This window comes from Pteronotus mesoamericanus, unplaced genomic scaffold (assembly GCF_021234165.1).
Source record: "Pteronotus mesoamericanus isolate MK-2021 breed Mesoamerican mustached bat unplaced genomic scaffold, CSHL_Meso_final contig_24, whole genome shotgun sequence".
NCBI classification, from domain to species: Eukaryota; Metazoa; Chordata; class Mammalia; order Chiroptera; family Mormoopidae; genus Pteronotus; species Pteronotus mesoamericanus.
The window spans coordinates 7,191,992-7,219,987 of record NW_026555100.1 but is presented as its reverse complement, the minus strand read 5'-3'; the positions used below and the strand labels follow the sequence as shown (position 1 = coordinate 7,219,987).

The 27,996-nt window shown below is 54.1% G+C and overlaps 2 protein-coding genes across 3 annotated transcripts in view; one reads left to right on the top strand and one right to left on the bottom strand.

Annotated features, from left to right (window-relative positions):
- Window positions 1-27,996, top strand: part of CDH23 (cadherin related 23) — a 363,213-nt gene that overhangs the window by 298,459 nt on the left and 36,758 nt on the right. The gene's annotated exons all lie outside the window — the stretch shown is intronic.
- On the bottom strand, window positions 3,192-27,745 carry VSIR (V-set immunoregulatory receptor). The gene is made up of 7 exons (XM_054572652.1): window positions 27,530-27,745; window positions 15,895-16,323; window positions 15,145-15,201; window positions 9,465-9,572; window positions 6,191-6,218; window positions 4,679-4,875; window positions 3,192-4,500 (listed from the first exon to the last, which is right to left on the bottom strand). The coding sequence occupies exons 1-7, from the start codon at window positions 27,609-27,611 to the stop codon at window positions 4,463-4,465; spliced, it is 939 nt and encodes a 312-aa protein (XP_054428627.1). The 5' UTR covers window positions 27,612-27,745; the 3' UTR covers window positions 3,192-4,462.

The window sequence follows — 27,996 nt, the reverse complement described above, 5'->3', positions numbered from 1 at the left end:
ATGAAAGAACAGGGGACACTGCTCTTGGCAGTTTACCACATATCCTTAGGCCGAGGGCTCTTCTGTTCATTAAACTTGGACCCTGCTACAGTTTGGGAAGCCTGTGTCCCCTGGCTCAGGCTCAGGACACCCCAACCTGGGCCCTTTCCTGTGCTGCGCACCAAGTAGGCTGGCCTTCTCTGGCCCACTATGATTAATTTCAGACACTTCCCTTAACCCCGCTCCTTGAGGGATGTTCTGCTCAAATGCTGCACATGCCTCCAAGAGACACATGGCTCTGCAGTTAGCTGAGCATTTTCCCCTTCCCCATCTCCTGCTGCCAGCAAGTGGAGTGCATGGGTCGCCATGCCTACCAGGAGTCCTGCAACTTCAGCGTTGGCAGGCAGAAAGGGGATATAGAAGGTGTGGAGCCATGGGCATGTGGGCACAGGCTCTACTCCCAGGGCCCTGGTATGTACTGTAAGCAAGTCCAAGTCCTGCCCTGTAATGCCATTCAATTCAGTGAAGAGGAAGGAGCACATGTTTGGGAAGCAGAAAACCCAGGCTTTAGTCCCAGTTCCTCATTCACATGTGAAAAGACACAAACCTTTTGAAACCTCAGTTTTCTGATGCATTAAATGGGGGCAATAAAGCCTCTCAAGGATTTCTGGTAGGCAAGGGGGGAATTAAAGAAGTAATCACACATGTGAATGTGTTCTCAGAAAGCACAGAGTATAAAAACAAAAAGCAAAGGTATGGCACACATATTGCCACTTCTCTATCCTGTGCCCAAGGCAAACATTGCTAATCAGTGTCAGCACTTTCTCGCTAAGCTATATTGATACTTCAGAATGCCTCTCAACATATATTCTAGGATGCCATGCCAATAGCTCAGAACTGCAAAACAAAATGAAACCTCTTCCCCCTTGGCCTGCACAAGCTCAGGGAACTATTGCTGTGGAGGAGATTCCCCCAGGCCCGGACGAAGTGCTAGGAACTAGAGCTGGTGACAAGTCACAGGTCCCTGCCAACTGTAAGTGGTCTAGAGAACAGAACCCTGACATTCTGGTTCAACCCAACACCCAGTGGCTACGCTTCAGTTATCAGCTCTGCAACCGAGTTTAAAGCGCAGGCTGTTATTGGACACCCACCCTCCTGGAACTCACACCTTAACCCTAACCCTAACGCAAGGCATCCATACAGGAAAGAAAAGTGGCAATGCAAAGTGGGTACAGTGAAGGGGCTAGACAGTTATTGCTGTCTGTGGGCCGGGACAGACGCTCAGCGGGCTGTGAGTGTCTGCTTCTCGAGGGGCTTTGCACCCGCATCCTGGCTGGCAACCCCAGTTCCTCTTTCTGACCGTTACTGTTCCCTTTTGGTTCCCTGAGCAAATCGTAGCCCAGCATCAGCACATTCGGCCCAGCCCTAGAGTGCTCGAGCTGACACCCAACAAGGCTCCTTCCAGAAGGCAGAGCCACAGTGCCCACACCGGGCTGGGGGGTGACAGGACCTCCATGGCCACCAGCCCCACTGCGTCCTCCAGAGTCCCCCCCCCCACCCGCTGCAGGCTGCCCCCTGGAGAAGGCAATGCCTCTCTGCCCCAGGAATGAGGGCACCCCCAGAGCTGCTCTTTTGAGAAGCAGGCCCTGTGGTTCTGCGTGTTTACCCCTGTGCCTGTCACCACAGACCCCCTGGCTGGGCCAGCCTGATCCAAAAGCAGCCTCGCCAGTGGTCTTTGCGGCACATTTTCAAAGAGTGTCAATTCCATTCCCTTGGAAAGAATAGAGGCAGAAGGGCATCATTAAATGTGAAATCAGGAGATGGGTTACAGGCCCCATAATTCCTGACACATCTCTTAACAATGACTTACTGCCCAAAAGTACAGGTTTCCCTCCCAGGGCCTCAGACAATGGCAAGAAGCACAAGCCTCCGACCTCAGTCCCACCCTGCAGCCGACTTCCTGGAGGCCCCAGGCTCCTCCCCAGACTCCTCCCAGCTCCCTTGGAGGCGGGCACCATGTTCCCACTCCCCTGCTCTGTTGCGAGCACCCCAGCTCACAGGTGCTGAGCCAGGGCCCATAGGGACCAGCCACCAGGGTTGGCATCTGCACAGGCACCCCCACCCCAAGGGTGCACGGTTTTCATTCTAGTGCCTACTCCTCCCTGGCAGCAGCCGGGAGTGAACCTTTAGGGCTGCTGGGGGTGGGGCACGTGGTCATGGATACAGATGGAGCCTGGAGCTCAGAATAAATTTCACTGAAAACAGGAAACCACGAAGCCGAGATGCTTACTTGTAAGGGTCCAGAGAAGAAGGGCTTGAGGCCATGCAGGAGGAAGCTAGGGAGGAAGTGCAGTGGCTTTCTGCTCTGGGGCCTCCTCCCTCCCTCTACACAGGCAGAAGGCAGGCCTGGGGCCTGGCGCCAAGCTCTTAGAAGTTCTCTCTGCCTCCGGGTCAGAAGCTGAGGGCTGGGCCAGGCCGGCATCCCCTAGGGCAGGAGCGCCCCTTAGAAATCGGGGAACAGGGAGTTTGGTCTCTGGGCTTGTCCAGCTCTGGGGATAGCCTGACCCTGCCTTGAGCGGGTGTCACCCTGCCAGTCCTGGCCCCATGGGCCCCATGAGGTGTGAAAATAGCACCCTCTTTCTGTGGTAACTGGCATTGAGTTCGTGGCAGCAGATGGAATAGAAGAGGGGACCCCCAGGGACAGAGCAGGAAGGAGCCCGGGCTTTGGTGTTCCGGCCACTGTAGGTGTCAGTTCGGTCTCTAGGCCCATGCTCACCCTCTCCTCGAGAGCCTCAGGCATAGCAGGGGGTTCACACTGGCCCACAGCCTTGGGCCTGACCAGGGGAGCTTTGGAGGGAATGCCATGCCTCCAGGGTGCTCTCTGGTTCCAGCCACAGGCCTGGAGCTCAAAGCAGCTGGAGAGCCTGGAGCTGCTCCTTTATTCCCCTCCACGCCCCACGCCCCCGCCCCCCCACCAGCTGACCCAGGCGGGCTTCTCCCTGCCTGCTGGATGGACCCTTATCCCTGCCTGAAGTCCCGGCTTTCCACACCCAGGCCCAGCTCAGCAGAGTCAGCGTAGGCTGCTGGCTACAGCCGAAGCTAGGCCCTCTGCAGTCAGTGCCCGGGGCTCTCACCCAGCTCACACTTGCCCCTCCCCCTGTGAGGCCCCACGTTCCCTGTTTCCAGGGTGTACAAAGACACACCCCCAGCTGTTCTCATGCTTTATAGCCCTTTAATAAAAATTCCACAAAGGACTTCCCTGCATATGTGTAAAAACAAACTTGAGTTATGCCCTGAAGCAGGAGGTGGGAACAGAGGGTGCAGAGCAGAGTGGCCACAAACCCTTCTATGGCTCTGTCCTGCTCCTCCCGCCTACCAGGGTCACTCTGCCGCGAGCACTCAGTGGACTGAGTGGAACGGAAGAACAATGCAGAGGGGGTTCCCTCAGAAGCAGAGTAGGGATTGATACCGAGCTTTTAACAATCCATCCACAGGGTTTGCACCTGTTGCCCCTGTACTTTTCAATAGCACCCCCTCTTCAGTCTCAAAGGCGTCACAGTTTGGACAATACATTATGTCGTCACTCTCTCTATTGGCCACAATGAGCAGTGGAGGAGGGTGATGGGGAAGGCAGGGGAAGTGGAACCCTCTCCACTCACCTTCCCAGCAGGCCCCTGGGCTCTCCCTCACCTCCATCTGGGGCAGGTGTGTAACCTCTGGCCCGGCCTCTGTTGCCCAAGATGCCAGTTGGCTCACAAGGGCCACTGTGCCCCAATGTGTACTTCCCGTTTTGGGGCATCTGGCCAGTGAACTCAGGAGACCAGTATGCAGGCAGTAGGAGCCCCACGTGTGTTTAACCTGTTGGCAGCTTCAAGGAGAGGTAACTGGTAGGAGGCAGTTGGGGGAGGCTCCCATGGCCCCGGGGCAGGCAGGCCCAGCCCCAGAGCCCCACGGATACAAAGAGTGAGTCTAACAGATGAACAGCCTCAGGCGAGAGCTGGGAGCCAGTCCAATGCAGTGAGGAGAAATCTCTCCACGTCGGGTCCTGTGTCTCATTCCCGGGAGGGTAGCATGGTGGGGAGAGAGGGGTGCGCGGTTCTGCTCAGTGTTCATCTTGTCCCATCTGTCTTGTTGAGTACCAAGGCTCATGTCCCAGAGAGGCTGTCCCAGAGCTGGAAATTCCGGGGCTTTTCAGATGTAGGTCATTTGGCATCTGTAGCTGGTGAATTTCAGGTCTCTGGGATGGGACCCCAGCACCCCACCATTCTTGAGATAGGGGCTGAGTGCTTCAACGCCTTCTCCTTTTTGCCATGTAGCATCCAGAGGGGTTAAGAATCTGGCCATCAGGGGTATCTCAAAGAGTCTGGGCTCAGAGCAGAAGGGAGGAAACCAGGTCCAAGGCCAAGGGACCACTAAGGGCCAGCCTGGCCCAAATGCACCTGCCCCGGGCCCAGCCACAGCTGACCACTGGCCCCTAGTTGGTCTAGATGGCCTCAGAGTTTGGGGAGTCAGGAACGGGGTCTGCAAAAGAAAGAAGCTGAGTGAATAGGGGGGCTCCTTTGTCCTTCACCCCAGAAAGCCAACCAGGAGACTGTGAGGATCCCCCAAGGAGGGTGGGGAGTAAGGCTGATACTCTGCAGGTTGAGGGGAGGTCATGACCTCACAGGCCATCACGCCGCAAGTGTTGGGAAGCACTCACCTAGGGATGGGAAGAAGACATCCCCGGGGCCCGGTGGAGACAGAGGAGTGCTGGGCTCAGACAGCAGGTGCCGCCCGGACTCAGAAAGCTGCCGCTGGGCCACGTAGGTCAGTGGGGGCCTGGGCTTGGCCTCAGGCATCCCACGGGTGGAAGGAGCAACTTCATAGCCTGGGTTGTCAATTCCTTGAGCATTGCCGCTAGAGAATCAGAACCGAGCGTCACTGTGCTGCCCGGGTTTGGGGCCTCTGCCCATCCCGCTGTCCTCCTTCTCTGCTCCCTTCCCATCACCTGCCTTCCCATTTCAGGCCTCAGCATCCCCTCCCAATGGGAAGGAGGATCCAGGCCAGAGAGAAAAGACCGTGGGCTGCCTCTCCCACCTGCCCTGAGCTGAGGGCACCTGACCCCAGCTCCACCCTGTGGTCTGACCATCTGCCCTGGGTCAGAAGCACTTCCAAGATATTGGCCTCAGGGGACATCTGGGGACAACTTTCTCTTTGGCCAATAGAGTCAATGGCATTAGGATTGAATGTCCCTACGGCAGGCCTTGAGCTGAAGGGAGGAGTGCTCTTTTCTTACCCTGTCCCCTCTGAGGAGTAGGACAACCTCTAGAGACCCCCTCTAACTCTGAGGTTCTGGCAGGATCACTAGCAGGACTTCCTTTGACCTGTCTTGAAAATCACCTCTTTCAAACATCCAGAGGAGCTCTGGGTTTGGTGCTGCAAGTCCCAGGGCCAGTTCCTGAGTGTGGCACATTCCTGCGCATGCCCTCCATGCCAGGCTTCAATGCCGGCTTCTGCCCAGGGCGCGCCAGCACACCCTCCCCATTCACTCCACCTGCTACCTCCTGCCCCACTGTGAGCCCAGTCAGCTTCTGCCCCTGTGGGCAGTGTCCTGACAGCTTTCTCCTTGGAGTGCCCTGCAGGGAGGGGCCACAGCTCCAGGTGTGCTGGCCTCTTTGCATGTTTCAGTGTCTGCCCCAGCTCAGCTGCTTCCTCCCCCTCCCCCACCCCAGCCCACTGACCACTAAGACCCAAAGGTGGATTCATGGTTTATCCCAGCAGCATAGGAGCTCAGCCTTCTGGGTAAGGATAGTAGAGAGAATGGCCAACCACAAAGATGTCTAGGCCTCAGTGGCAGATGGCAGATGCTCTCCTGGCCAGTTGTGCTCAGCAGCTAAACAGGGCCCTAAAGCACAGAAACATCTCCTTCCTCAAGCTGGTCTGGGGCACAGGGAGGACCAGGGAGGCCATGTCTGTGTTCCAACCCCTGTCCTGGTATAACCAGTTACCTGGGAAGAGAGGGGAAAGGATCCTGGGGAAGTGGGGAGAGCCAGTCTGCCCTGGCTGAAAGTTGCCCCTCCCCTTCTACATTAGCTTCTGCAAGCTTGGGTGTAGACACAGCCCCACAGAGCCACAAGCCCCCAGAGGCAAGAAGAGAGAAGGCCTGCCAAACTTGGAGTCAGGGCAGCGGCAGCTGCAGGATGTTTTCTCGGGAAGGTCTCCATTGCCTTACCTGTCCATCCGCACCAGCTCCTGGGCACCTAGGGACAGAGAGGCAGAGAAGCTGGTGACAAAGGGAAGGCTTTCCCCAGACAACATCCCTGCCCCTGCTGCCAGATGCCCCTCAGGGAACGGGAGCAAGCCCAGGCAGGGCTGTGCTCAGCCCGGGATCCCACACCTGTCCACTCTGGAGGCCCAGACGGCAGTACCCTGTGTGTTAGCTAATCCAGCAGGTGAGGCCTCAGTGAGCGGCACGTTTGACCAGTGACAAATGAAACGCGGCCTGCATTTTACAAGTGTGTACGACAACATTTGTTACCAGGAGAACAAAGGCAGCCCATGCTTTCTCCTACGGTGGTGCTAGACCTTCAGGATTTTAGTATTGCTCAAAGTCCTGGCTCCTGGATTTGATATTTCCCATTTGGACATTTGCCATGGTCTGGTCTTTCTCTGTGATTTCTGGGTGTGAGTGTTGCAAGGTCACTTCCTCTTCAGAGGGCCTCTCTGGGCCTCTCTGTCCCATCCCCCACATTGCATAATAGGGTGGCTTCGGCAGTGACATCTCTTGGAGGATTCTTTGGGGGCCTGAGACCCCAGCGCTTCTCAGCCATCCCGCCACTTTGTGCTCCTCACCCAGGGCGCTGCCACCCTGCCCCACTCATGGGGTTCCCTACCCCCCAAAACTGGACACCAACCAAATATAGTGGCTCCAACTTCCCTCTCTCTTACAGCTTCCTATGCACTCCCACAGATCCTTCTCGTTTCTCAGAGTTTTGCTGCTGATCGCTATGGGGAAACAGGTGGTGGGGGAGGGGCACAACAACAGAGCACACAGAGAAGTTGCACAAAAGTTCCCGAAATCTCTGCAGTGTTGGAATCATGACTACTGTTTAGTGGGGACGTCTGTGTGTCAGGGTTCATGTGGGTTCTCTACGGTCCCTCAACTCATCCCTCCTCCACCCTTTGGGGTGAGGGTGGGAGGTCCCACTGTAGAGCTGGGGAAACCAGCCTCCGTCCCCGTGGTGGATAGGTTTCCACACCCATTGGTTCTGGCAGCAAACTGCCCTCCTCAGGGCTCCCAAGCCTTTTTCTGCCTTTTTTCGCAGAGAGGAGCTCACTCCTGAGCACTCCCTCTGCACTAGACTGCGGGCCACTCAGCTTCGGCCCTGTGGCCAGTCTCCTGCCATTTCCCAGGTGACTTCTGTCCCCTTAATTCCAGCAGCTCCTTCTCCAGAGTTTAGATCAAGAAAAATGACCCAAATTGCTGCTCCCTCTCTATTTTGCACCTGGTATCTCTGGCCTCATCTCCTCTGGCATCTCTTGTGTCTGTCTCTAACGACTTCAATCATACAACTCATTTCTTCTTCTTCTTCTTCTTCTTTTTTTTTTTTTTTTGAAGGGATGGAGGGATTGGCTTCAGAAATACTTTTGAAAGATAAATTATTCACACCTTTCTGTTACTGCATATATTAAATTGAGGGATAAGATGCCATGAAGGGGCCGCCCTGCACAGAAACGGGGCTCGTCTGGAGTTTCAGAGGCGGTGCTCAGCATCAGCGGCAGTGCGGGCCCAACTGGCCCAGTGAGCCCACCTGCTCCCTCTTTCAGTCTGGTTCTTCCGAATCCACTTCAGCTGTCCCTTCCTGGTCCCTTTGCCTGGGAAGTCCTCAGAGGTGTCCCAGTGCGTGGAGTAGGAGAGACTGGGGGCCGACCCCAATGTCCCCATATCCTCAGGACCCCTCGCACCCCCCCACCCAGTGCTCTGGCCTGGGGATGTCCCCTCTCTGATTTTCCTTCCTCCAGCCTGGAACGTGGACAAGAGTATTAAATCAACCTCTGCAGACCCTGTGAGGTAACAAAAGCAGGAACAACAGCGCCTCCCCCCAACATCCTCTGCCTGGAATGCTTTCCAGTTCCTGTTCCCTGATGGAGGTAGCACTGTAGCCTGAAGTAAGGGGGACAGAAGTCGCCTCCGTATGTGGAGTTGAGCCTAGCAGAGCATGTCTCTCTCCTTGTCCCTCACCCACCTTGGCAGAAACGCTGCACAGAGGAGCAGGAGCTGATGGCAGCGCTGCGGAGATTTCTCTTCCTGGTTGAGCCCCTGGCTTCCTCTTTCTGCTCCAACCACATTACCTGCCCCCACCCCCAACCTCAGGGTATTTCGTAGGTAGGTTGTGGTGGGCGTTGTGAGGTATGGATGTCCTGAGAGTAAGAGAGAAGTGGCCACAGCCCCTAAGTGACCCACTGTGGAGCTCCATGTTGGGCCCCAGGGGAGAGGGGTTCAAGCTGTTACAGTCCAGCCAAAGGAAGTGAGGTGTGAGCCAAAAGCCACCTGGTGTCAGAGCAACTATCCCTCAGTTACCTTCTGCAGCAGAGCAGAGGGGAAGAGGTGGGGGAGGTGCCACAAGGAACAAGAGGAGGGGAACCCCCACTCTCCTGCTCCTGGAGGACTCAGACTAGCCAAGGCTTATGAGTGGGGTCAGAAGAAGGGCAAAGGACACTGTCACCCGCAGAGGAGCATGCACAGGTGTTTGTGACCCTGACTTGAAGCCTGGCTCCACCCCTTATCGCTGTGCACTTCCTTAAAGCACATTGCCTAACCTCTCTCTGTGCCTTAGTTTGCTCAGTTGTAAAATGAGGACAATGAGGAATAAGTGAGAGAATGTATATAACAAGCGCGGTAGGGTACTGGGCGCAGCAACTTTGCCAGTTGGGGGTTGTTGGCTACAACGCTCATGCTAATGAGCATTTTTATTATACAGTGGGATTATATTCCCTGGAAAAAGCATGAGTTGAAAGCTCTGAGTTTGAGTCCCAGCTCTACTACCTGCTAAATTACATTTGGTTAATTATTTAATCCTGCAGATTTTAGGTTTCTCAGCTGTAAAAGGAAAGAGTTGAACTAAGTATGTTCAAGGTCCCTCCCAGTCATAATAATCCAAAGACCATTTTGGTCCCAAAGATTGCTATGCTAATAAAAAAAATTTTTTTTTAAATCCAACCTATACATTGTATCAGGTCCCCAAAGGATCTCCAAATGGCAGCATTTTTATAAACCAACTTGAACTGCTCCATATGATTACTCATTCATCAATAGATATTTATTGAGCGCCAAGCCAGAGCTGGCATAACTGAGACCCCTCCTCTCCACCACTGGGCACAGCTCCTTGCTGGGCCTGCAGTAGCTTGTGCCTGCCCCTTGCTTTTGCTAACCCCAGGGTCCGAGCTGGCAGCTGGGGCAGGGCACTCACAGCCCACACCCATCCCAGGAAGGTAGGGATACTCACGGCGGTTGGAGGTCACCTGCCTTTGCTTGTAGACCAGGAGCAGGATGAGGGGAAGGCAGAGGATGCCCACAATGCAGGCGCCCGTAGCCAGGGCGGCAGCCGTGATGCCTGAGGGGGCAGAAAGGCAGCCAGGGTGAGGCCCCATTCCCACTGTTCCTTCTGGGGGGAAACTGAAGCCCTGAGCGGGAGGGCCAGGCAGCCGAGGGACCGCCTTTACCCTGTCCTCATGGCCGGACCCTCAGTGGCCTGCAGAGGCATGGTAGTTCTGGGGACCCCCTTTCAAAGAGAGCCCCGTGCCTTCTCCCCAAGTGGGCCCAAAGGATACAGGAATGAGGCCAGGTGCTTACAGCAGAGGCAGCTCCAGGGAAGAGAGAGAATGGTGTTCAGCCAGCCACTGGGGACAGCCCAGCTGCCCTGGGCCACAGGCTGCTCCCGAGCAGGGAGAGCAGGCCCTTCCCAGACCCCATGCCACAGAGTTCAAGGTCAAATGGAGCCCAAGTGATGAAAAACTTTCGGAAATAGCGTGGATGGTTGCACAACCTTGTGAGCGTAATTAATGCCACTGAGTCATAGACTTAAAAATGGTTAAAATTGCCAACTTTACGTATTACCGCAATAAAAAATAAATTAATGAAGAGCCACACTTATCTCCTGAGAGACCCCTTAGCTCCAGGGCAGAGCCTCAGGAAGAGATCTCATACTTCCCGTCAGCGGGCAAGAACTAGAAAAATGTGAATCCGTGTCCGACATTTTAAAATTTTAAACTTTCTAAACTACAAAAAACAGTTAAAGTTTAAAAAATATTTTAAAGGTTTTTCCTCCAAAGAAGTAATCGGGGTCCACAGTTTTCTTGTGTGTGGTTTAGATATGTTCTCAGCCTCTACAGCATCTGCGTGTTATGCTTTTTGTGTGACACTTGCTTTTCACACTCAGCACAGCTTGGACAGTGCTCCGTATTCGGCACAGAGATCTACTGCTTTGTGCCTGGGGCTTTAGCACGTGGCCCACCGAAAACGTACTCAAACAGCCTCCTACGGCGGACCTGCGGGTTGCTTTCATTTCTCAACATAGCCAATAATGTAGCAGTGAACATCTTATGTATGCATCTTTGCTCACTCAGGCAAGTATACCTGTACATAGATTCCTAGCAGTGAAAGTGTTGAGCCAAAGAATATGTGCATTTTCTTTCTGTCTATTGCTGTATTTCCCTCCAAAGAGGTGGTACCGCTTCTTGATCCCGCCAAGGGCGTGGGAGTCTTCCTTTATTTTAGTCTGTCTGCTGACTCCAGGAGTTTAACTGGGAACAGACGCACCCTCAGAACCACAACACGCATTTCCTTCCCAATTTTAGCCATTCCCAAAAGATGAGCCAGGATATCGTGTCATAGTGTCAACTTGGTCCCTGGGAGCTTTGGGAAGGTGCAAGGGGTGTGGTCTCAAGTTGCCTTTGCACTACTTACTTGGAATAAGGGCTGTTATTGTCTCATTGTATTGCTAAACAACCCGATGGTGTAAACAAGCTTTCAGGGGTTGGTTTACACCGCAGAAGATCACAAGCTGTTCTTCAGTCACCTTTATAAGCGCCCACAGGTGCAGGAACAGTGGCTATGCTAATTACAAAGCAAATTCAACTTTATGTTAAAGCAGGCTCCACTGCAGATCTTAGCCAGGCTGCATTTTTGACATGGAACACTGAAAATAAAAACGTTCTGTAATTCAGACGTTTGAGTATTGCTACACCCCACCACAGAACCTTATTGTGGCACTATCAGAGAAGCGGGTTGCAAAGCTCTCTTTTCTGGTGTTCAAAGCAGGTCTCCTCTGACTGGTAGGACTTTTGATGAGGTTAGTCAGGTGCTCACTAATTCCGGCTCCCTGTTGGCCCAATCTCCCTGCCTGACTCCAGTCCCCTGGCAAAGGTAACCCACCTGCAGCCCCTCTAGGGGATCACACATGGTTTGCTTATCACCTGGTCTCAGAGTTAAGGCTGGGATCTAAAGGTGGGGTAGGAGTAGGGGCGGGAGTTTGAGGTCAGTTCTATGGATTCAACTGTTCTCTGAATCCATGGGCTCCTTTGCAGAGTCTAGCCTCATTGTAGCTCCCCACCCGTCCGCACAAGCAGAGCTAGCACTTGGAGGGGTGAGGGGCCTGGTGGGAGAGTGTCCTGCTTAGTAGCTATCCAGAGCCAGGCTCTTCCTGGGAAGGTGGTCAGGCACAGGCAAGAGGCAGCTGCCAGGCCAGCACCCAGGACTGCAGCAGGTCCTCAGAGAGCGGGATGAGATGGGCAGGAGGTGGGGGTGGGGAGGGGAGGTTGCCCTGCTCAGAGGTCTTTATCCTGGGCCTGCGGGTACCCCTGGGTATATATAGAGGAGGAACTTGGGCGTTCCTCCTCTATATATACCCTGCCTGGTTTTCCAGGGAGGGGGCTGGATAGAAGCAAACCAAAACATTCTGCTTTGTTGAAGGGTAGGGAGGGAGGTTGCTTCTAGGGGAGGAAAGATGGCGTACCCAGCCCCCTTCCCGGGGGTCGGTGAGAAACCACAACCCCCTAGCAATCTGGGACTCCTGGGGTACCAACTTCCTCAGTCTCACTCCTTTCTCGTTACTTCCCCTGACCTCGGGCTGACTCGGGCTTTCAGATGATTTCATAGACAAACCACCCTTCTGCTTCCCAAGGATAACATCAGGAGACTGGGCTGCAATTAGAGGAGGAAAACTCAGAGTTTCTTGGCTGGAAGCATCATTAGCTGATCAGGTACCAAAGCTGGCTGTGAGCAGGGCCTGGGATCTTTCCAAAGTTAAGTGGCAGTGGAGGACAGGACCCCGTGGCCAGCCCTGAGGCCCACTGAGCACCTGGACCACCAGACGAATGTTTCTCAACCAATAGAAAACAGGATGTGTCCGCTACCTGCTGCCATCTACTTGCCATCTTGCCTTGGCACAGGGGAATGGGTGAGTTGACTTCAGAAGCCAGGCCTAGAATTCTGCATTAGAAGTAATAATATCCAGCACTTAACACAGTACCTACTCTGTGCCAGGCATTGTGTTTAGCACGTTACATACAGAGCTTCACTTTAGCCCTGTAACAACCTGGAAAGTACGTGCAATTACAATCATCTCTGTTTTACAGATAAGAGAACTGAGGCACAGAGAGGTTATGCAATTCGGCTGATTCAGGGTTTGTGCTCTTGAGCACGTCACCACACTGCCTTCACTAGAATGAACTCCACATTTTGAACTGAACATTCACATAAAATCTGGAATTCTAACTTTGCTTGAAAATCTAGGTGCTCTGGCAACCCTGGGCCTCCCTACCTGTCACGCAGCAGTTGGCACTGCACTTACAGATTGGCAGCCACGGTCTCCGCCCCTCCCTCGCTTCTCTCTTATTCACCAGCTCCCTGGCCTTGTGGGCTTTTGAGTTTTTGAACCCTGAATCGCCTTCTTAGATAACATTGATTTGTCCCCTTGTTAGTAGGAAAGAGACACATTTTCCCCCGTACCTCAGTGCCCAGAGAATGGATACACTGTCCAAACACTCCCATCCCCCCCGAAAGTATAGCTGGGTTTCTTCTTATCTGAGACAATGGCCATCATAGTGCCAAGACACCACAACTGTAGTCTCCAGATCTCCAGGAGCAAGAGTCCCAAAGGGGATTGGAAGGGGACTCCAGAGGTCATTGAAGCCATCTTCCTGCCCTCTACAGCTGGGACAGGAGCAAATACATCCCTCTGGCCCTCAGGGAGCCAGCTCACTCTGGACAGAAACTGAGAGAAACGGGCCAGGATGAGGCTGCACATCCCCGTAGACTAGAGAGGAAGGTGATGTGAAAGCCTGAGAGCAGAGCTGCCCAGCAAAGGAAGCCTGACCCACTTTTGGCAGTCAAGTTCAAGGTTCTGCCTCGCCCTCTGGCTCTTATCAGCAGGTCTCCTATTTCCCAACTGACTTCTGATCCCTTCACTCTAGCAGCTGCTTCTCTAGAGTCTAGATCAGAAAAAAATGAACCCAATTTCAGCTCGCTCTCCATTTTGCACCTGCTTTCTCTAGTCTTGTCCCCCTTGGCATCTCTTGTCTCTGTCCCCAAGACTTAACTCATACAATTAATATCGTAAAATCAGTGTTGAGTGTAGGGAGGGCAGCCCAGCACTCAGGCAGGGTTTGCAGTCTGAGAATCAGGCTTCTGGCATCTCCTCGTGTCTCTGGGTCTGAGAGACTGGGAACATGTCCCTTCACCTGCCTGCACTTCAATTTCCCCATCTGTGAAATGGGGAAAGCGGCGGAAGTGACTGTCTCTAAGGGGGTTCTGCAGGCGCGCCTGGAAAAAGAAGTTGGGCAGGAAGGTTGCTCAGAGTGGAAGGAGCGATGGGGAAGTGAATGCTCCTGTGTCCCGCCAGGTGCGGCTCACCCCGTCCGGCACACACGCGTGTCTGCATTCAGTCTCAAGGCTGCTGTGTAGGAAGAAAGGAGCCACTCAGAGAGGCCCCTTTCCAGTCTCACGAGGGAGTCGCTGGTGGAGGAAGTGAGGACGGTAGTGGCTTGGTGTCAAGTGACATGTGAGCTCTGCGGTGTGCAGGGAGAGGGGCTTGAACCAAAGAGTTTTTCAGTCCATGTTGGCCTGTCTCAGATCAATGGGCATGTTCTAATTTTGTTCCTGGCTACTCTTTTCTTTTTTTTTCTTTTGGTTCCAAAAAGAAAAAAAGAAAAGAGTAGTTTGAGTAGGAAGTCACGGCAGGCTTTGAGCTGGAGTTTAGCTGAGGCTGTAACTGAGCTGCGCCCATCCCTGCCGCAGTCTTTGTACATGTTCTCCTGGAGGGCAGAAAGGAGGTCTCTCCTTTTGTATCTCCAGGGCCTGGACAGGGGCTGGTCCACACTGGTCTTCCGGGTGTCCAGGCGCCCCCTAGAGCAGTGCCCCCTTCCCCCATAGGGCCCCTCCCTAGGAAAGCACCAGGGCGCTGTTAACCCACTGCCCTGCGCATCCCCCTGAGGTGGGAAGAAGGCAAAGTGAGCACAGTCCCAGCTGTGCTGCCCTTAGTGGTTATGCACATTTGGGCAAGTCAAGCCACCTCTCTGGGCCTCCTTTTCCAAGGAGGTAAGTGAAGACGGTGAGGGCTGCTTCACAGTGCTCTTATGAGAATCCACAGAGATGCCAATAATTGGAAGGATTTAGTACAGGGCCTGGCGCATAGTAGGAGCTGCAGGAGAGATAATTCCCTTTCTTGAGCCTCTCCCTCCTCCCTCCCCCATGCACAAAACAAGGAAATTTTAAATAGTTGAATCCAAGCCAAGAGCACCCCCCATAGCCCTCCAACCTTCCCATGTGGCAAAAGGCTGGTGGGCAGGAGGGGAGCCCTCTGAAAACAAGCTCAGCAGCCTGTGGCACCCAGTACCTGTCATGGGGGCACTTGGCCAAAGGTCATTGCCAGGGTACAGGCCCCACCCAGGGACTCTGGAGCAGGGAGTCTGGGAGTCTGGCCTCTCAAGTTTGGGCCTTGGGAGGGGAGCGGGCTTCTGGGGGCTGTAACCCAAAGGCTCAGGTGAAGAAGGAAACAAAAGCAGAGGAGAAGGAATGGGAGTTCCATTGGTCTTGGGGTGATCAGGTCAGAGTTTAGGATGGGACCTGAGCCCAGGAGGACAGAGGAGAACAGAAAACCCAGAAGGGGCAAGAGGATGGTCCCTTACTTTCACTCTCCCTGGGGGAGGCTGGGTATGCGATGCACTTGGATGGTGCTTCGTCACCTGTGGGAGCAAAGAGGAGGGTTGTTAGGTGGGTGTCAGGCCCAGGAAGCCAGCAAGCCTTGTTCAGGCTGGTGTGCCCTTCTCCTGTCACAGCTACTCAGGCTGCTGTCCACTTGGCAGCATTGGCCCAGGTGGAAACTGCGTGCGCGCGCGCGCGCACACACACACACACACATTCTCTTTTTCTTTTCCTAGAGAGGCATATTCTCCCTGTACGGAGCATGCCCCGCCCACTCTCACGCCACCCCAGAAGCGTGGGGATGCCTGCCCATGCCCACACCTCTGGCCAGTCCACTGCCTCTCGCCTGGGGAAAGACGCTCACATATCCAGATCCCCAATAGCCCTTCGACCATTCACAAACTCACACCCCAGGTTGTGGTACATGAGCGGTCACACTCCCAGCCCAGGTTCATACACATTCTTCCACTAAAAAGTCCCCCTGTCACAGAGCCACATATATCCTCCCTCTCCATCATACCCAGCTGACAAGAGAGAGGCACTTATACTCCCCAGGCTGCCCCTGCCACCCATATAGAATCACATGCCCTTCAGCACAGTATTACACACAGTCACCCCAGCAGGCACAGCGCCACACCCCCACAGTCACACTCTTTGCTTACCCCTCCAGATGGGCACACATACCATCCCCACAGGGACACCACCCCTAGGATGTCCGTATAAGAAGTCCTCACCTCTCTGCACCTGCAGCTCCATGGCACCATGGACCCTCTGCTCCGAGTGGTGGTGCTTGATCTCCACTACGAGGCAGCAGTAGAGGCCGCTGTCCAGTAGGGTTAGGTTAAGCATGGTGATGGAGAAGTTGCCATGGTGGTCAGAGATCGACTCTAAACCATGGTGCCTGGCCAGATCATGGCTGGTGTTGGCGGTCTGGTGGCTACTGTGGTGCAGGTGAAGATTCTGGAACGTGAGGTTGCGGATAGGCCGCCGTTCAGAACAGACCTGCACCTCGCCTCGTGAGCTGCGGAACCATGTCTTATAGAAGGTGACGTCATGTGCTTTGGCCGTGGAGCTCAAGATTCTGCAGGTGAGGGTGACGTTCTGCCCCTCAGGACACACATACAAGGAATATGGCGTGGCCACCTTGAAGGCTGTCACCAGACCTGCCCAGAGAAATAAGAACCTGTCACCTGCTTGAGCCAGAGCCGCTCTCAGTGCCTGCAGAGTGGAGAAGAACCTTGCTTGGCCTGGGGCTCCAAAGATGGGAGTTCCCTAGCTGCGGGCCCTGAGCAAGTCAGCTGGCCTCCCTGAGCCTTTGTTCATTCATGAGCCCAGCTCCATCAAAGACTCTGTGGGAGGAGCCACGGAGCTTGCCCAGCTAGGGAGTGCCCCCGCCCCAGGGATGCTGGCCACTGGCCAAGGAGTAAGGAGTAGGAGAGACTCCAGGCAGGTGGCAGACAGAGCCCAGCCAGCGTGTGTCCATCTCCCGGGTAGAGCATGCTCCCTGGCTCCAGCTCCCCTGCCCTCCCACCCCGCTGCAGGCACTGTAGCTCTGCCCATGGCTGGTCCCTGGCACTTCTAGCCTCCATGCCCAGCACGGTTGGGTGGGAAGCAGGGTAGGAAGCAGAAAGGCTGTTTGGGAATAGCCGCCCTTTGTCCTGGACCAGTTTTCTGGGGGCCATCAATACCTTTGACCTTCCCCCTGCTGGGCCTAGCATGCCGTCCCACCTCCTCATCATTGAGTACTAATGGGGCTCCTATGTGTGCAAGGCCTGTGCCAGATGCTGCATCTCATCTGCATGCTGAACATGTGACCTCCCCTTGGGAGCTTATGACCTAGGTGGGCAGACAAGGCCTGCATTTGCAACAAAGTAACCCCACTGGCTAAAGGGCAAGCTGGTGCCAACCTCAGGGCACTTGTAGGAAAGAGGACGTAGCCTTCCTAGGGATGTTCAGAAGACTTCTTGAGGGAAGGAGGGCCTTGAGGTTGATGGACAGATAGGGTTTCAGCAAGCAGAGAGGCTGCCCTGGGCCAGCGTGGTGGGAGACAGGAAAACCCAAGGTGTCTCAGGGACAGAGACCAGGAATGTATAAAAGGCCATCTCATTCATGCACCTGCCTGTCACCCAGCCTTCGCAGAAATATTTTTTAGTTCATTTTGTTTTCAGTAAGCCAATGATGCAGTCCCTGGTCTTCTTTACCTTACCCCTGACCCTTCAGCGTTCAACTGTGTTGACTCTTAAAAGCACTGGCCCTTGAAAGCAATGCCAGGGCTGGAGTCCTGGCTCCTCTGTCCAGCTGCGTGAGCCCTCATGTGTGCAACGAGAAACTATTACCCACAGTAACACACGCTTGTGAAGGGGCTGAAGGAGGGAAAAGATGAGAACACAAGATATGAGCTGAGCTCTAATGCCTTCTGCAGACATAGAGAGGAAAGTCATGGTTATTATATGTTGGTGATATTTTAATTGGCATCCCAGGGGCAGTTATAGGTCAGGCAGACAAGGAAGGAGAGTTTGGAAATACGTACAGAATACAAACAGGTATGTCCTTTGCGTTGCCATTGCCTGAACCCAAGAAAACATCACTTCCTTCAGAGGCTCCTCCCATGCCTTCAGAGCCTGGGACTCACCTGCAGATCTGAAAGCCTTGCCCAGTCAGGAGGGAGGCTTCGGAATTGGACCAGCCTGCACTAGAGTCCAATAACTAAGAGTTACTTAAACTCTGAACCTTGGACTCCTCATTTTAAAATAAAAAATGAAAACATCTACCTGCTGGAGTTGAGGCAAGAATTATGCATAATCTCCCTGGCTGGTGTGGCTCAGTGGATTGAGTGCTGGCCTGCGAACTAAAAGGTCGCTGGTTTGGTTTCTGGTCAGGACACATGCCTGGGTCTCAGGCCAGGTCCCCTTACGAGTGCGTGAGAGGCAACCTATCGATGTTTCTCTCCCTTTCTTTCTCCCTCCCTTCCCCTCTAAAAAAAGAAAAGAATTTCACATAATTTACATGAAGAGCTCTCAAAGTGCCTTGCTAGGAGTTGATGCTTGATTCATGGAAGCTAGAGGGGTCTCTAATTCATTTCAGCAATTGAAGAAACAGTTCCTAGGAGTGAAAAATAGTTCTGCAGAATAGAATGTATAAACCAGCTTCAAAGTCTTTCCCACTGAGGTGTGAAAGACTGATAACAGCCTGTGATCCAATCTTGGAGCCCTGCATAGTTAAAGCAGAGTGTGTGGAGGCCACAAAGCCATGGCCCCAAAGGATATGTCTGCAAGGATGGAGTTTAGGCCCCAGAAGGTAAAGAAGACAGAACACACTAGAGCCTCCCAGCCACCACCCACAAGTGAGAGGAAGCCATGTCTAGGAGCCCCAGACTTAAAGAAAGTCATTGCTAAGGTGAGCAGAGATTTCAGAACTCCTTTGGCAAAATGCTGGCCTCCTTTTCAGGCAGAAATAGAGAGGGACAGAAAGGGACAGTAGTTTGCCTGAAGTTCCAGAGGGTATAAACTCAGAATCTGTAGAATGGGAGCTTCCGATAAAGCAAGGTCTCGTTAGAACTAGAGGAAGAAATAGAATGTATTGTGTGCCATGCTAAGTGCTTTATGGGCATCTCCAACAATCCTATAAGATGAATGTTGGGTTTTTTCCTGTTTCACTGATAGGAAAACTGAGGCACAGAAATGTTAAGTAACTCACTGAAGATCACACAGTAAATAAGTACAGGAGCCAGAATTAAATTCTGACAATTAGACACTACATTGGGAGAAAAAAAAGAAAAGGTTCAGAAACTGGCAGCCCACGGGCCATATCTTGCCTTCACACATATTTTATTTGACCCTCAAAGTTTTTTACATTTCTTTGAGAATGTCAACATTTAAAAACCAGGAATTTTATGAAAATTCAGACCTTTTGCTTCTCTTTGAAAATCCGGAAATTAACATAAAACCAGCTTTCCTACAGGATGATTATCAGCGAGAGCTGAGTAGCAGCCTCCCATTTAGATGGTGGGTTGGTATCCCAGTTTGCCGCAGTTCTCACTACTCCCTAGTATTTGTACCTGGCCTGCTTCACTCTCTCACCATATTCGCTTGGTCGCGTGGACATTGGAGTTTGTGGTCCATGAGTGTGGCCCCCTTGGGCTATACAGCGAGGGACTGACAAACCCATCACCTTACCGATGTGACCCTCAAGCTCAGAGAGGAGATGATCCACCCACGGTCCCCAGCAGAAACCTGGCAGAGCCGGCACTGACCAAGTCTCCAGCTGCCAACCCATTACTCTTACCTCTTCAGCAGACCTGATGGAAGAGGAGCCCCAGACACCCCACTGTGACAGTCACTGTGCCCCTGATGACCTGGACTCCCCTTCACGGGCCGCGCCAGGGGGAGGGGTAACCTCCGGCTCTGGTTGTGGCCTGTGTAACTGGAGGTGGGGAGTGGCTAGGGAAAGGACCTTCCCCAGTGCTCTCAGGAAGAGTGACAACAAAAAACACACCCACAGAGTGGACTCTGAAGTTATCTCCATCCTGTGCCCCCCCACCAGCCCCCACAGGCCACAGGCCACGTGGCATCTCCTACCAGCACCTCTCCCAGCTGGTGCCCCGTGATCCATTTTCCCAACGTCATCTCCAGCCCCATAACTACCCAAGGCTGGGAGCTGAATCCAGATCCCCAGCATTTGCAGGAGCTCACACACCCTGGGGGCTCTCGGGAGGGCTGGCTCTGCAGATGTGGGGCCACACAGCTGAAGGGGTGGCAGGAGGCAGGCAGAGTAGAAGTGGACACAAGAAGTGGAGCACAGGCTGAGCCTAGTGGGGACTGCGAAGGGAACAGAAGCGTGGATGGGGCGGGGCTGAAATGGTGGCAAGGTGGGGCTAGCGCGGGGCGGGGCAGGGCGGGGTGGCAGCAAACAGCAGGACCTCCAGTGCATCAGGCCCAGAGCTCTCAGGGTTCAAGCAGGGGGTGAAGGTGTGAATAGTCACAGAACTGCCAAGACAGCGGTGGGTGGGGCTTTTCAGCCCTGGAGGCAGTTTTCTTAAAAACCCACAGGAGGGCAAAGAGAGAACTGGGGTTCAGAGACAATGGGAGGAGGGGCATTGCTCAATCCCCAGCCCCTCACATACCCCAGAAGAGCCTCTTCCCCTTTTAGAAAAAAAACGAGAAGCTAGGATTCAGGTTTTGGGGAGCAGAAGAGACTATTCCATTTCAACAAAACAGCCAGATAGGAGTGAGCCAAGTGTCCACAGGATTTTGCCCTGGTGGGGAGAGAAAACATCTCACTTTTGGGTCTGAGACTCCAGCCAGATCAAGGTCCAGGGCAGCCTGTTCTTGGGAGGACATTCAAGAGCACGGTGTTAGGGAAAATAGTGCCCATGCCCCATGCCATCCACAGCTGCCCATGAGTTGTCGGGGAATATATACACACACATGTGTGTATAATTCCAGCTGGAATTACAATTATTGAGCGGGAGGATGCTGCTTATTGTCAGAAGCAGATCCTTTTGAACACCTGGGTCATTGTCAGAGGCCGGGAGAGTGAGCGGGGAGGAAGCCCCCTGGCTCCAGGGTGGCGGAGAGAATACAGGACAGGAAAAGGACCCGGGGCCCGCGCCTGCGCCCAGGCGGGAGCCATGCAGTCCCTGCGCTGCCCTTGGAGCCCAGGCCCCTACCTGCCACTGGGTAAGAAGGCAAAAGCACCTGGAGGAAAAGTGCTGCACACCTGGAAAACTCCAGGTCACAGCATGAAACTCTTGGTCTGGGCAGTCAGATCCCTGAGCCCCTGTCCCCAATTAGCCATGCCTCAACTGTGTGCCCTTGGGCCCGTCCCATCCTTCTCTGGGTCTCCCTTTCTTCCTCTTCTCTTGAGAAGATTCCCCAAGTCCCTCCAGCTCTGAAACCCTGCAGCAGGAGGGAAGGGCTGTCCTTCCTCAGGGCAGAGACCCAGCAAGGCACTGGCCACAAAGCAGACCACAGGTGCTTTTGAGAACTTCTTCTGTGTTAGGACTTGCTGAGCCCTTTACACTCATCTCATTTAATTCTCACAGCACCTCCTTTTAAAGATGAGGAAACGGACTCAGAGGATTTCAAGCTATTTGCCCGAGGCCACACAGGCCTATGTGGCTGAGCTGAGGCCCAAAGCTTGGACACGGCAGACTGCAGACGGGATGAGCCCCCGCCCTTCCAGTGCACAGGGCGGACACCTCGTCCTCCAGCTACTTAGAGTGAATTGACCTCGAACTGACTTGACTGCTTTCCACACAGCCGTCCTTGCTCCGCCTCAAGCCAAAACTGACAACATCATTCTTGCATTCCACAGATTTTTACCAAGGTCCTAACCTGAGCCAGGCCCGAGGCAGAGAGGCCATGGGAGTACAGTGTTCCAGAAGAGACATCCACTCAGAATTTAGTTCTGCTTCTGCCCATTTCTGACTCTGGGACCCTCAGCCACAGGTGTGCTCTGCCCCTGGTAGAAAATTCTGTTCAGCACAGGGCAAAACACCTCTTGTCTAGCTTCGTCTCGGGAAGCTAGTTTTCGTGACCTTCATCTCTTTCCACCCAACAGGGGCCACGTGAAACTCCGTGGGCGTGCACAAGATTGGGGGTGTGTGGGTGTGGACAGGCTTGTGTATTTTCCCTGATGGTGTGTAAGCTTAGCTAGCAGTTGCTAAGGCAACGTCCCAGTCTTTGGAGGTGGGTCCCTATCTTAACTGGTTGGACTGGAGGCCCCACCCAAACAGCTGCACTCTTTCCAGCTGCTGGGGCTTGTAAGTAAACAGTTCCTGATCATCTGTTGTTGCTGGCCCTGTAGAGAGGCAGTAGGCCAGGTCCTCCCCCTCAGACTAGGCCCCAAACAGACATGGACCTGGTCTGCAGCCCCCTGGCAGGCCTCGTCCCCCAGGATGTTCCATGAAGGGTTTAGGGAAGGGCCAGGTTCCTTCTTTATCAAGATGCAGCACACAGAGGGAAACAGAGGCAAGAACCAATCAGGACTGGGTCTGCCAGCACTAAGCTCCAGGATGTGCCCCTGGGAGAGGGGCTGAGGGCTTGAAGCCAGCAGGTCCGCCCCTGGGGCTCTGTGGCCACGAGGACAAAAGGCATCTCAGATGTGTTTATTGATACCTGCCCCCGCAGGAAGTGTCCATTCACATCGGACCAAGGAGTCCGGGAAGGGGAAGCCAGGCTCTATTGGAGGAAGCGGCACTTCCAGCACCTTGGGAAAGCATCCATGCATCCGGGGCTGGAGGCTGCAGGCCAGCACGCCTCCCCAGGGAGGGCCCAGGCTTCTGGCCTGAGGCCCTGCCAGCGGCCGCTTCCCCGCTCCCCAGGCCCTCCCTGAGGAGGACTGTATGCAGCCCACACTCCCTGCTCCAGCCAGCTACCCTCAAGATCTTGTGCTGTGAAGACTTCCTAAGGTTCAGGTTCAGGTCTTTCTGTGCCCTACCCGCAATGATGGAGGCTCAGCGGGGCAGAAGTAGCTGGTGCTTACTCTGTGTTGGACATCATTCTAATCACTTTTACATGGATTTTCTGATTTAATCCTCCCTCTCTGTGAGGTAGGTACTGTTATCATCTCCATTTTACAGATGAGGAAACTGAACCAGAGAGAACTTAAGTAACTTACACAGAATCTCATGACAAGTAAGTGGAGGTGCCAAGATTTGAACCCAGGTAGTCTGGCTCCGGAGGTGTGGTACCATGGACTACCCTCTAGAGTGACTAGAAGCCCCACCTCCTTGCTGCACATGTACAGGGGCCTGACCCATGAGCACCTAGCTTGCTTAGGCCCCTGCCAGTGAGGGTGCAAGCCCCCTCTCCCCCTGCGGTTATTGGGGTGGCTAGCTGGGCCTAGAGTAGGAGAGGTCTTGCTGGGGCCTGCTGTATCTAATTGGGGAAGGCAACAGGGGCGGGAGAATGCAGGCCTGGAAGAAGCCCAGAGAGGCCCTCTGAATCTGTGCCGGCCTCTTTCCCTTCCTCCCAGAGAGCTGACCTGTCCCCTGCCACCAGCTAATGCTCCTTACAGTGGTGAGTCTGCTTCTGTGCTGATGGAGAGGAGCTGACAGCATTTACAGCACAGGTAGTTTTAATTTTACAGCATTAAATACATTGAATCACATAGAGAGAAGGTTATTCCCTTTTCAATTCTCTTTCAGTCCTGACTACATCAAAAACAAAGTCCCAGTTTGATGACACTATGTCTTCAAAACATCTGTCATTTACTAAGCTTTAGTTTTGGTTTGGCTTTTGGGTTTGTTTTGTTTTTGTGTTTTGCAAAGGAGAGCAGGTTTCGGGCTTGGAGCCTTCCCCAGGCTATAGTTTCTTACTAGAATTTACCCTTATTTGGTCTTCCTATTTATATATTTTTATAATTTCATTCTATTTATGGCAAGTGATACTGACTTCCCATTTACAGCAGTGATATAAAGTTTCCTTTTAAAATCTATTTACATTAGTAAAAGAATGAATAGATTTAAAGAAAAAGATAAGTATTTTGATGGTAGGCAGACACTGCAGAAATCCCAAAGGCGATGAACAAGTGACTGAAGCCCAGGAAGCACTATCCAGAACTACCCCTCAGGAGGCAGTGGGCAGCCTCGCTGAGACCACGTCGCACGGCCTGCCCGTGGCTCACATCAAGGGGGAATGTGTGCTCATGGTCCCGCAATGAGTGAGCAGCAAAGGCAGGACTTGACTCCATGTCTCCATGGGGAATGAGGTCTTTGTAGGAAGGTTAAGGGAGTGGGCTTGCTTGATTGGTAATCACTGAATTACTGATGGGCCTGATGGTGGCCACTGACCTTCTCTGTGGGGATGGTCAGCCAAAGCAAATAGGACGAATATGAAGATCAGTTGCCAGAAAGACCCCAGTGAGTCAGGCAAACCCTGAGCTTCACTTGCCTTGATGTTGAAAAGTCCCCATCTCTGCCCTGGCCAGCGGCTCAGTGGGTTGGACTGTTGTCCCATACACCAAAAGGTGGCAGGTTCAATCCTGGGCACACACAGGCATGGAGGTGAGGCACCAGCAGGTGCTATAGGCAGCTAGACCCAGCCTGTGCATCCTGTAGGCCTCCAGGATTCTAGAGAGTCCAGTCCCAGTGAAACCAGGCCCTGGCCACTCCACATGGCCCAGGAGGCAGCAGGGAGCCAATGGCACGTAGCCTCCAGAAGCCAAGAAACAGCATCCTACCACACAGAATTCACCAGGTGCCAGGCACTGTATTAAGTGTCTGTTCACTGAATTGGAACAGCAGCCCTCTGAAGGAGGTATTCTCATCACCCCCAATTGAGAGACGAGGGAACTTGCTTAGAGATGCTGAGTAACTTGTCCAAAGTCACAGAGTATTTGGAATTTGAACCTCAGTCTGCCTGACTCCCAAAGCCAAGCTGTTAAGTAGCAGGGCAGTAATGGAAGCCCTGGCATGCAGGGTACATACTCCAGGGCCCTTGCTTGGCTGCTCCCTCCCACACAGGGTGCCATTGGGCGTGCCTGTGCAGCTAAGGAGACCGAAGGGTCCCTCGGAAGCCTCATTGCCAATCCCCACTCACCCTCCCCTGATGAGACCAGACTGCTCCTGGATGAATACTTGGCCTAAAACCTGGGGCTTCAAGCTCAGTATGTGGGGCTGTCAGTGCTGGTTGAAGGGGTCACTGCCATTAGGCCCACAGGGAGGTAGCCTCTTTCGGCTTCCCAGCAGGTGCACCCCACCACTCCCAGGGAGGTCAGGCCCCAGCAGGGAGCTTTTGCCCTGCTTGGGCAGAAACAGGAGCCACCAGCCCAGCTCAGCGCCGGACTCCGCCGTATTGCTGGATGCCCCTGGCACTGGGTAGATGTTCCCTCATGACCATGGGCTGGCCTGAAGGCTATTGCTTACTGCCCACAGCCCCTGAGCAGGGGTTGTAGATTTCCTAAGAGTTGACCATTGCCACATCAGAGGCTTGTGTCATGGGGTTACTCAACAAGGCCTTTCAGCTCTGTTTACTTTGAAGAGGAAGGTGGCGTCTCCCCTCCCTGGCTCCAGCGTACTTCCATGTGCCAGTCCCAAAGTGTGGGACTCCAAGGTCAGCCTCTGAGGACATGACAAGAACAACAACTTCCATGGGTCCTAGGAATGTTTGTGGGAAAGGAGAGGCTCAGACACTTTTTGGGTCTGCTGGGTCTTGGCTCCCTCGGGGCCTCCCTCTCCCCTTGTCATCATGAGCCAGAAAGGCATATCTTCAGCTTTTCCTAGACCCCTGAGCACCACACTCACCACCACCGTTCTCCTGGGCGATGGCCCAGCTGCAGAGCTAGAGAACAGGCTACCTCCATCTGACCTTCCCAGACATAAAGGCTTTCACTTGAACAATCCTGCCCAGGGCAACCTAGCACCTTAGCTGGCTGGCAAGCAGGTCTTTTCAACTCACAGAAGCTCCTGACCACACCTGCAAACAGGCCTCCCATCTGGTATCTCCCTTGTGTACTATACTAGGCAGTGGGGTGGATATTCATGAGTGTGCCCATAATACAGTTAAGAATGCTGAGTCTCAGAGTAGTTTCAAACTAAGAGGCTCCTTTTTGTGGAAAGCTGCTTTGAGCCCTAATTATCTCCCTGAGCTGGGCCCAGGAAGAGATGGAGTACCAAGCTGCTTGAGTAACCAAAGCCTCTCATGGGGCAGGCTCCTGGCTGTGTAGACAACATGGAGCGAGGGGCTCTGAGCTTCTCTGCTCCTGGCTGCTCTGCAAGCTGGGTCCCTAAACCCTAGCGCTCTAGAACCCAGTTTTCCAAATGAGAGCTGCTGAAGAGAGAAGAGCCCAGCCAGGGGAGGGCAGGAGAGGGGCAGGAAAACAGAAGGGCCTCTCAGGATCACTTGGAGAGGAAGGGGCAGGGCAGGTGGAGCAGAGAGCTCCTCCCTGCCCGCTACTGTCCCCTGCCCCTTCTGGAAGCCATGTCCTGACTCGAGCCACAGCTTTGAGGCCAAGACTGCCGCCCTCCGCAGCTCTCTCCCCAGGATGGAGTATCCAGGCTTGAGCTCAGTTAGCTCTGTCTGTGGGCTCCCTCTTCCTTATCAGAAGCCCAGGCCAGAATCTAAGCACTGAGATATCATGCTGCCTGCAGGCACCCGCTTGTTTCTCTTCTTCGGACCCACCCACTGGGTCTCCATGCCAAGCTCCCCACCTCCCTCCTGCCTCCCTCTGAATCCTTGCATGACTCACACTTTCCCTGGCCCTTCCCCATAAAGTTCAGTTCCACAGGCTGCCTGCCAGCCCCCTTTCCCCTGGAGATCCAGTCTCTTCAGTTCTGGGAAGGCAAGAACCAGAGACCAGGCTGTGGCTACTAGGACCTCAGCCCTCCTTCCAGGAGCTCCTGTGTTCTAGCCAGGATATCACCTGGAGTTGTAACACTATGCACTTTGAAAGAGGAAAGTGGCACCTCCTTGTGTAGGGCTTCTATGCTTGAGCTGAGGAAACCGAGGCCAGAAAGATGCCATAAGTTATCCCAAGACCCAGAAGGCAGTCAAGGCCAAACTGGGAAGATGTCCCACATTATCGCCAGTGCCCCACATGGGTCTCTGAGCTCAGCTTCCCTAGGATGCCAGGAATCAGCTGATCACTCAACTCTCAGCCATCACACCCTCAGGATAAGGACAAGGTGGGCGCCCACATCTGGGAGTGCACCAGCAGCCAGCAGGGCTGAAGCAGGAGTGTCACCAGAGGACAGGGCATAGGCTGAGAGTACCACACCCCCTGCACCCTGAGATTCTGGAACCCTGAGCCAGGAGGGGCTGGGAAATGCCACAAGTGTCAAAAGCCAGGGTGCCCTGGCTCACTGGCTTGGGCGTCATCCCGCAAACCAAAAGGTCGCTGGTTCGATTCTACTCAGAGCACATGCCCGGGGTGCAGGCCAGGTCTCCAGATGAGGGGGCGGGGGACATGCAAGACACAGCCAATTGATGTTTCTCTTCCTCTCTTTCTCCCTCCCTTCTCCTTTGTAGAAATAAATAAAATCATTAAAAAGGAAAAAGCCAGTGGCTTCCACTAGAACGCACTGGGGCGGTCCTCACACTGTCCACCTGCTGTTCAGCAGAAACTACTCTGACCCTGGGCTCTCGGGGCAGGGGAGGAAAGGGTTGGATAGGCAGCTGCTTGGGCAGCTGTTACAGCGCAGCGATGTGCCCACCCCGCAGCCAGGGCACTTGGCAGAGATGCTGCTGCCCCCTTCCAAGCGGTTGGTCGGTCGTAGCAGTCTCGCCGCCGCGGGGTGGGCGGCACAGCGGCACAGCGGGCTGAAGGGAGCTCCCAGGGGGCCCCATCCGGCCTGCGAACCCCACCCCCACCCCGCCCGCTGTGTTCTCCCCATGCTCTGCCCCAGTGCCCAGGATCCGTCGAACTTACCTTGGGAGGCAGCCAAGAAGAGAGCGAGGAGCACAGGTCCCCAGCGCTGGCCGCTGGCCTCTGGGACTGGGGGAAAGCCCATGTCACCTTCGGGCCAGGCACAGCGCGTCTGGGGCAGAAGCGGAGCTGTGGACTCGCAGAGGGAAGGCTTGGTAGCAGGGAGCTGACACACGCGGCAGGGTAGGAACCCTCCCAGCGCGTGAGTGAAGTGAGAAGTGCTGGAGAGCCAGCGAGTGAAAGCAACTAGCGCCGGAGAGCCGCCTGCTCACACCCCCGCCCCACAGCGCCCCCAGGAGGCCATAGGGGGCACTGCTTCCAAGGACCCGCGGGAGGGGCTTCCGCTGACTTGCCTCATAGGGGAGCCAGCCAGTGTCCCAGCCAGTCAGCTCCACCCGCTCTCCACTTTAAAGCCTTTACTACTCTCCCCATTCCTCTTTGCAGGGGATTAGTATTGTTGCACAGACTGA

Coding starts and splice junctions, on each gene's coding strand:
- VSIR (XM_054572652.1), bottom strand. CDS start 27,611: ATGGGCTTTCCCCCAGTCCCAGAGGCCAGCGGCCAGCGCTGGGGACCT. Junction 4,876..6,190: donor GAGCTGGTGCGGATGGACAG/GTAAGGCAATGG, acceptor CTGATTCTCTAG/CGGCAATGCTCAAGGAATTG. Junction 4,501..4,678: donor TGTCTTCTTCCCATCCCTAG/GTGAGTGCTTCC, acceptor TTTCTTTTGCAG/ACCCCGTTCCTGACTCCCCA.